The 9,882-nt window shown below is 40.2% G+C and overlaps 1 protein-coding gene across 1 annotated transcript; it reads right to left on the bottom strand.

The window, feature by feature from the left end:
• Positions 1–824: 824 nt before the first annotated feature.
• On the bottom strand, positions 825–9,841 carry NUP43 (nucleoporin 43). The gene is made up of 8 exons (XM_079971175.1): positions 9,347–9,841; positions 8,297–8,419; positions 8,011–8,088; positions 6,822–6,990; positions 4,944–5,079; positions 4,668–4,819; positions 3,663–3,785; positions 825–1,812 (listed from the first exon to the last, which is right to left on the bottom strand). The coding sequence occupies exons 1-8, from the start codon at positions 9,464–9,466 to the stop codon at positions 1,595–1,597; spliced, it is 1,119 nt and encodes a 372-aa protein (XP_079827301.1). The 5' UTR covers positions 9,467–9,841; the 3' UTR covers positions 825–1,594.
• Positions 9,842–9,882: the final 41 nt, after the last annotated feature.

Genomic DNA, 9,882 nt, shown 5'->3' with positions numbered 1-9,882 from the left:
GCGCGAGAGATGGCTGCGGCAGCTGTTTCTTGCAACTAGTTTCGTTGCTCGGTTGCCGGCGAGCAGTAGGTGGCTGCAAGGAACAGCTGCAGTCTCTATTCATGGGTCACTTTCCTCGCCTGCTCTCGATGTCGAGGGGAGCGGATTGCGCCCATTGGGTGGAACTAAGTACAGGACAGAACCAGGCCAAGGCATTCCGATGCCTTCGGCTTAGCCTACCCCCCATTCTTCAGAAAAAGTTTTCAGACCCAGGACCCACTCTTCACCCAAACATGCAGTAGGGGACACATTCCTTAATCTTTTACAGTGCATTTGCATGGTGGTTGTGCTCCTTTGTGGCCCACCTTGGATCAGGCCACAACTCACAAGCAGCATAGGGTTGTTTAGCCTAATCCTAACTGAAGACTTATTGTGGAGGCAAAACTATGGCCTTCACATGCTTTCTGTAACAGGACAGCCTTCTTTGGAGTGCGTCAGTGCCTTCCTACCCATCTGCCTACCCCAAACAGCTCTTGGTCCTATACACCTGGAGGAGGGCTGGAACAAACTATTCACTTTTGGTTTAAAAAGCTCACTTGGACTCATAGACTAAGGTTACCAGATGTCCCCAGATTTACAAATCAGTCCCCTGACAAAATCCATCTATGGTATTTAGTAGGAAGTTGAAAAGTGTCCCCGGATTCATTGAAAAAAATCTGGTAACCTTATAGACCCTTGTGGCAGCCCTGCTTACAGCTATCAAAGACAGCTTTATTATTCAATAAATATGTTCAAGTCCTATAATAATTGTTTGAGCACTCGAGTGTAGAAAAAAGAAAACCGACTTCTATTAACAGTTTAATAAAAAAGTTTTCTCATAAGTGATACATGCAGTCAGTGATTTCTTGACAATTTTACAAGCAGTTGTGTTTCTTAAATTGGTAAGGCTATTGAACCTTAGCTTACTTAACTGGGAAAAAGTCTTCCTGAAATCAGTGGGACTTACTTCCAAGTAAAAATTCATAGTAACAGTGCTAATCTAAATGAAATTTGTATGACAAGCCAAAGATTGATCTTATTGTCAGATACAGTGTTGGAAGTATGCAGTGTCACATTAAAGTTACTATTTAAAACCATTTCATGGCTTACTATTAAAATTTTGAAGCATTTTAACAGTCTACTGTTTCCATTTTCCTTTGCCAAGATTTATATTTTTTTCCAGCTTCGATTAGAAGTATTGTAACCTAATCGGTACATAAAAATGCAACATAAGTCTCCCCAAAACAAGCATTTGTTCAGAAATTTAGCCTACTGCCACTATCAGTAACCTAAACATTAATTACACTCTTCATGATTGCTGAGGAACTGTAAAAGTGGCTGAACTATCCTTTTAAATTTTTGAGCTTTAGGTAGCTTATTGCAAAGATGAGTTGGTAACACATGAACTAGAAAGAAATGGCAATTATTTTTCTTTAATGTAACATGGTTAAAGAATCGAGGCTGCAATGTGAATTGTAGTTTATCTGCCATTACAAATTATTCCCCTAGTTTATGACTAGAAAATGTATGTATTTCAGCATTTAGAAGTTCAAAATCAGCTTTTGTGGAGATAAAATTATGCAAATAGGTTTTTTTTAACATAAATAGATTCTGCATCAGTTCCATATACAAGACATGATCCTAAAACATCTAAACTATTCACAGATAATGTTGGATTTGAAACTAAATTTGTGATCTCCATGCGGTCTTTAGTGGGATCATTGCTAAGCCAGGCACTTGTTACAGATTGATTAACTGCACTGTGAGGCAGATATGTAGTAGTACTTCTCCCACCTAAAATAAAACACAAAATGAGTTAATTTTTAACTTAAATGCAGAAATAATAAAGTCATTGTTCTCCATAGCAAATGTGATGACTAACCGTTGTTCATGTTGTTAACAGTTTAAGTATTTGGCTTTGCTGCTAACATGCCAGAAATATAACCTACACCTCTTTCCTTCTCAACTTAGGGATGGGGTGGTGCTATGGTCTAAACCACTGAGCCTCTTGAGCTTGCCAATCAGAAGGTCGGCGGTTCGAATTCCACGACGGAGTGAGAGTGAGCTCTGTCCCAGCTCCTGCCAACCTAGCAGTTTGAAAGCACGCCAGTGCAAATAGATAAATAGGTATCACTGTGGTGAGAAGGTAAACGACGTTTCTGTGCGCTCTGATTTACATCACGGTGTTCCGTTGCACCAGAAGCGGTTTAGTCATGCTGGCCACATGACCCGGAAAGCTGTCTGTGGACAAACGCTGGCTCCCTTGGCCTGAAGGCGAGATAAGTACCACAAACCCATAGTCGCCTTTGACTGGACTTCACCGTCCAGGATCCTTTACCTTTTTTACCTTTGCCTTCTCAACTTATGAGAGCCTAGTACAACAGTGAGACATGGTCCCTAGAGCCAGCTCCAGTTAGTAGGCTATCAGCTGTATTTTATACCAACTGCAGTTTCCAAACAGTTTTCAAAGACAGTATACAGTCAAAGTTCAGTATACAGGTTACCAGACCACCCTATTCATTACCTATGAAGTCCTAAATGGTTTGGGACTTGGCTATCTGAAGGACTGCCTTCCAAAACATGAACGCTTCATTCTTCAGGTCTTGTCCATTATCCCATTGACAAGTTAGGCAAGTTGCCCTGAAGTTGGGCAAATGGTAATGGGAAGAGGATTTTCTCTGTCACAGTGCCTCATATATTAAATGCTCTCCCAGGGAAACTTCCCTAGTGTCTACCTTAATTTCTATTTGGTGTCAGGCAAAGACTTCATTGCCAATATGTTTCAACATAATTTGTAGATGGTTTTAAGTTGTTATGACTGCTGATTTTTATGTTTTTTATGGGTTTTATTATTGGAAATTTTATTTTCTATAGTGTTTTACGCTTCTCTTGGAGTCTTTCACCAAAGGGCTGCCTATAAATAAAATACAGAGTAGCGGCAGCATGGGCAAAACCACTGTTCTTCAGGTGCAACACATGTTATGCTACATAATGCAACACATTATTTCCTTCTCTTCCCCTGGCTCATCTCTGTTTTTATAATTCATTTATAAATCAACCACTTGATTTCAAGGGGATCTCTTCCACCCAACTTTCAAAATTTAAGCCTTTCATTCTAGCACCTTCTTTTCTACATTTGTGTGTTCCCTTCAAGCACTACCAACCTTTCACTTCCTTTATCAAAGGAGTAAGTCACTGCTGAAAGTTTCATTCCCCAAACAGAGTGATTGTAAACATACCACATCACCACACCAACTTGGAAAATTGGCACCAGATACTGTACTGCTTTCACCACAGAATTCCTTTGAGATTTCTAGTATATGTATATATTTCCTCCCTCCTCACATTAACCACAGATGGGATAGCAGAGGAACATTAGGCCAGTTTACGAACTTGAAATGTAGATTGTGCCAAGTTTTACTGCTCTGTCTTAATTTGGCTAGAGACACAGCACATTAGAAATAAACAGAAAATGCCAAACTGAATATTACAACAGAAGAACTCTCTGAAGATGCAGACACAAAAATGTAGTAACATCTATGCTTGATAAGCCCATGTTGTCCCATGCTTTTCCTTTACACTCACTCCCAAGTCTACTGACAGAAGATAAGCTCCTTCAAGTTTCTCAAAAATAGGAAATTTACCTGTATGAAGGAATGATTTTCTTTCAGACACGTCAGTAGAAACATCCCAGTGCCACAGAGCTCCATCTTCCGAACAAGTGAATAGATGATCAGGATTGGAGGGATGAAAGTGGACTTCCCATACTGAACAAGTAAATTTTTTTTATTGAAATATACACTAATCTGGACATAATAAAGATACTATATAGCATGAAGGCGTGCAACATTTTACAATATTAGACTATTATTAGAGGCTGTCTAATAACAATGAGCCTAACTAGAACAGAAGCTTGAATTTTTACAAAGTAGACTCATACATATATTTTTTCTATGAACTACAAAATGATTTTCAGTATGCACACTGCCTCTGGAACAGAACCCTCACATGGGGTGTGATTGTAGCTTTTCCTGAAATGAAATTTTATTGAGAAAATACAGTGAAATCTCTATTGTTCCCTCTCGAGCACCTTATGAGGGCATTCCACTGCTTAGACTATGTTCCCAAGTTACAGTTGCTACGCTCTTGTATATTTTGTAAAATGTGTCATAGTTTCTGTGCTAACTCTCCTGTCTCCCAGCAGAACAGAGGGTGACTGTACTGGGAATAGGTTCTATTTAAGAATTTTGTAATAAATTCTCTTATTCATTCATGTTCTGGAAGGGCTAATTCCCTGATATGAAGACACACACATGCTCCTAGGGGTCCCTTGCAATGCTACAATTCTATTACAGTACTCTATGAATCTGGGGACCCAATGTTAAGAAAGGCTGGCTTAGAGCCATTTCTCTTTTACCTCATAGCTCGTATACATGGACACACCACAACCATTTGAATAACTGGAGGTTGTACAGACCTCCCAAACATATACCCGTGTATATGCCAAGGAGGAGAGATACAAGGGTCTATTGAGCTCTATGGAAATCCTGCCTCGCCCAAGTACTGTGCTCATGTGTGGAAGGATTGTACCTCTAGTTGTTGACATTAGGACAGGCGCAAGAATTACGCCTGTTCGTTTCGGTACTTACATTCTGCGTCATGAGCATTTAGCAAGGAAACTGGCATGCCGCCTTGTCTTACATCCCAAATACTCAACATTCCATCTTGGCTGCCTGTGGCTACAATGTGCTGCTGATTAGGGTGCCTATCCACACAGTGCAGTGGAACTCTTTCCCCTGTCCTGAAAGGCAAGAGGAACACACATTTTAATGGGGAATCAAACAGGCTGTAATCCAAGAAGCAAATGACATTTAGCTATAGTGCTTGGCTTTAACAGCATTCCTTATCCGAGAGTACATACTTACAATGAAAATATCTGTGAAGGCTCATTTCCTTGCTGTCTGAAATCCCATACTTTTAGCTGACCAATGGAATTGACCGTCAGGATCTCTGTTGTGCGAAGTTGAGTAACTGCATGGAGTGTACTGCTGTCAGCATTATCTACAGGAAATTAGAAAAAAATTAGAAAAAAAAATCATATCATCTAAAATTGTATCACTCTTAGCAAGCATTGTTTGTTTATATATCAGAAAAGCAGAGTGAACAACTGTTTCTAAGAAGTAACTGTAGGATTTACCCCAGGAGATTAAATGTTCTAGAGAGAATTTTCTGGCATGTAAACTACTAGTTGGATATACTAATATACCTTCTCATTAAGGGTATACTAAGGTTGTAATCCTATAGCCATTTACCTGGGAGTAATCCCCACAGAATTCAATATTACTGTTTCTCATATATTGCTCACACTTCTGTTTACCAAGTGAGACGGGAATTTTTGTACAATGCTTATTAAAGTGCAAAGAATGCAATTAGAAACTTCATGAAAGTAAAGGTCAAGTATTTTAAAGTGTACATGGCTCTTATCAGTGTCTTCACAAACGATCAACACCAGAATAACTTCATTGGTGTATGAGAGAAGAGTGTTGCCTCCCTGAGAACTGCTGACTGGTTTGTTATGCCACTATTTCATCATTAAATATCTCAATACCTTGGTTAAGAAACCAGTAGCAATTTTAGATTTTGTTAAATGGCTAAACAGTTTTGGTCTACAGCTTCCATTTTGCTGAAGCTATTGTTTCTTGTTCACTCTTCTAACCATTACTACAAAAGCACTTTTTAAACCATATTTGTTAAGATCTTACTGTTGAAGCTTTGCTGCATTCACATAGGAGTTCTTATGAAAACCACAGCAGAACATGTCTGTCTGTAGGTCCCTGAGAATATTCTTTGCTCTAAAAAAACCTAATAATTTTATTAGAGAATGCTTTTAATGAGAAAGCAAAGACAGGCATTGCAGCAGAGTATACCATTCCTATGGAAATTGGATGTGTGCAGAAGGAGTTTTAACAACTAATAGCAGTACTAACACATAGCAAAGCATGAGCTATACTTTGGTTCAAACAGGAGAGCTGTCAGTTTGGAAAATGTTTATCTCATCTGCTTAAAAACATTCAAAACACCTTGGCATGTAGATTAAGGCAGATAACAAAGGGCACCATCCAAAATTTAATGTCTTCCTGAGCCTCAATGAACTGGTGGTTTATAGGATAAGGTAAGCAATACTGCACATGCCCATTGATGTATCAGTGTAAATCACATTCCAGTGTTTCATAGTTGTATATACTTTGTTATAAAGTGTACTTAATATTCTTGTTCCCTACAGCTATGATTAAAGGTAAAGGTACTCCTGCCCGTACGGGCCAGTCGTGTCCGACTCTAGGGTTGTGCGCCCATCTCACTTAAGAGGCCGGGGGCCAGCGCTGTCCGGAGATACTTCCGGGTCATGTGGCCAGCGTGACGAAGATGCTCTGGCGAGCCAGCACCAGCGCAGCACACAGAAACGCTGTTTACCTTCCCGCTATAAAGCGGTACCTATTTATCTACTTGCACTTAGGGGTGCTTTCGAACTGCTAGGTGGGCAGGAGCTGGGACCGAAAGACAGGAGCTCACCCTGCCGCAGGGATTCGAACCGCCGACCATGCGATCGGCAAGTCCTAGGCGCTGAGGTTTTACCCACAGTGTCACCCATGTCCCGACAAGTTCACATAAAAATGGCACTCATGGATCTTCCAAGGACTCCCCAGACAATTGATTCATTTTTATCCTGAGCTAGCAAAGGTGAACAGGAAGGTTTACAACAATATGTTGCACAAATATTTAGGACTTGAGCTCAAATTACTTACCTATAGTACGTTTAGCTTCCTTATGGTCAACTTCAAACACATTTATCCTACCATCTTCACCAACCGTAAAAATTTCAGGGCTGTTGCATATGATCCCAGTGCATGATGCACTGCCACCAGATGCATCATAGTAATGTGCATTTTTCCATTTCTGGTTTAAAGACAGAGTCTAAAAGACAAAAGAGATTTAAACAGTCACCCTATGTGGAAATAGTTAGTACTGTATCTGAATTTAGAGCGGTGATGCACACATTCAAGTTCAAAACTCCATCAGATATAAAAGGTTTTTGGGTAGCTTTATACAAAGTACTACTTAGGCTAAACCAATTTATAGAGTGCAGTAAGACTGCATAAATGCAAATTGTAAATAAAATGGTACAATGAAAAATGCTACAGAAGCAACAACTACATAAGTTAGCTACTAAAGTTTCAAAAGTCAAGATAACAATCTATGTATTATATAAATTGCCAGTAAATATATCTTCAGTTTTGTAAGCAGACACATAATATATTTCTGTCTGCTCCTATACACCCCACATCTTCCAGCTTAGCTGAATCCCATCCATTGTTTATTTATACACTACCTTTAGGTCAAATAATCTCTCAGCTTATAACGCGTTAAAAATACACAAGTACCCAATGCCCCTTATTCTTCTGGCCAGTGACAGAGACTGGCCCTTGCTTCAACAGTTCCATAACTGCTGATAATTGGAGTGTAGCCTTTGATGAAGTCCAAGACACAACTGGGGGGGGGGACCCCATCTAATATAGGACTACATTATAAGTGTTCTAATGAAGTAGAAATGTTTCACTGTTTTCTTTTGTATATTGAGCTTTATATTAACAGCACAGTCATATGCAGCAGTACTAAGAAGCACGTCTCACTATGATTAATGGTGATTAGAACTGCAAACTATTCCACAATGAAAGTTTTGTCAACATTAATGTATACTCAGCTAATATACATCAGCACAAACCTGACAAGTTGTATGGGTATAGTTCTCATAAAATGTTCCTAAAGCTGCCTAGGGACCACACAATTACACTTTAGTCAACTAAGTGCAAGAGAAAGAACTAACCACTTCTACTAGAGTTTTTTAGCTGTCAATTTATATTTAACAGCTTCACACTTGTTTATTTCAGACATGCAGAGCAACTGTATTAGTAGCTGAAAGCGAATACTATTTACCTGATTATTTTGATGATGTCTGAATATGGTCACACTTCCAGTGGATGAAGCAGTCACAATTCTCTCCTGATCCAAAAACTAAGGGAGAAGAAATCCTCAAACATGTTAACACACAAATCTGTATTTACACAAGATTTGATAAGCAAATTGTATCAGTGTCCCATATTTAATTTCCCCAACTGTAGAGGTTAGGAACTCCCTTTCTTACTGGTATAACTGCAACACCTTAAACTTTCTTAACATGGAAATCAAATGTCATTAAGAGCTATTTTTATAGCACTTTTACCTCCATATCCATAACATCACCACTGTGTTCAATATCACATAGCAGATGTGGTTCTCCATGGTATTCTCCATTTGGGGTCAAACTTCCAAAGTCTCCAACAGACCATATTGAAATCTTATTTTCCTGTAGGATTACAAGAAAAGCAAGCTCTTGTACTAGTATAAGAAAAACCAAACTTGGATAGCAACCTACTTCAGCTACATTTTCATTTTTCTTGCCAAGCTAAAAAAGTGTCCCTAATACCATACTATCATCAACAAATATATGAAGTTAAAAGGTAGATACAAAACACTATATATTGTGCACACTACATAGAGGTAAAAAGAATGGAAACACAAAACTGCTGGATTTTCTTTTTTACATACATAGTACCTACTGAACTGTCAATAGACAGCTTACCAGGTTTCTATAATTTTGTACAAAAGCTTTCAGTGATCACATAATCTACCTTATTGCATTAGTGAGGAGAGGGAGCAAACAGAGAGAAAGCTATTAAATTACACTTCCAAAGCAGAATGAAATGATTATTAGTATATGCCAGTTATTTCTAAGCCACCCCACACCTTAATTACAAATGGCTAGAAGTTGTTTTAATCGTTCATTTAAAAAAAAAAAAAAGAGGGAAAGGGGGGGAAGAGTTCATTTTCTAGGGAAACCCAGCCAGATGGGCGGGGTATAAATTATTATTATTAATTATTATTATTATTATCCTAACATTCTCACTGGCTCGGGGAACTCAACAGTGAAATAAAAACAGGCAGAATCACACAAAACACAAAAACCGCCCAGTTAAATCGTAACTACTACTACAAGTTGAATAAACTAAATAAAAAATATGGGGTCTGGGGCTTCGACGGACCTCTGAGTCTAAGCGAATACAGCTCCACCCCCGAGATTCAGACACGGAAAACGTGCACGTAGGAACGGAAAGCACCGAAGACGGGGGGGGGGGGGAGAGTGCTGCACCCCCCTTTCCAGGGCAGCTCACCCTGAGGCCACAGGAGAGAGGGGCGGGGTGGAAAGAGGTGACGGGGTGGGAAACCGCGTTACCTCGTTATCCCACGAGCCGGTAGCGAAGACTTCGGGAGGTTGCAGGGCAGCGGCAGACACGGGTCGCCAGCGGGCCTTACTAACTTTCTGGGACACGTACTTGGCGGCCACATCCTCCATGCTTAAGCGGGGAGAACCCGCCGCGTCTCTCTTACCTCCGCCGGCTTTCAAATGCGCCCTCTTGATTGGCTGACACACGTCACGGGAGACGGCGAAGGAAGCGGGACAAAAGCCTGTCAGGACTGCGCTGCTCTCTCTCTCTCTCTCAAGGAGGCGTTAGGTTGCCCAGATTACTGGGGGGAGTAACGCGGGATGCTCTATCTTTGGCTTTTCCTTTCGTTTTCTAATAGCTAGAATTGGAGGAAACGCTGAGGTGGGATGTAAAGCATCTCCAGACGTTCCTTCCATGTCGGTTTTTCCCAGGACGTGGTGGTGATGCCCCACATCTCGTGATATATGTCAATACTGAGCACCCTAATAAAGACGAGGGACCCAATGGCACGAGGGAAGGCTTGGCTCCCTGCAATCCTTCTTGG

This window comes from Podarcis cretensis, assembly GCF_951804945.1.
Source record: "Podarcis cretensis genome assembly, chromosome: 3".
Lineage (NCBI taxonomy): Eukaryota > Metazoa > Chordata > Lepidosauria > Squamata > Lacertidae > Podarcis > Podarcis cretensis.
Note: the sequence above shows the minus strand (reverse complement) of the source record. Positions and strands in the feature narration are given on the sequence as shown.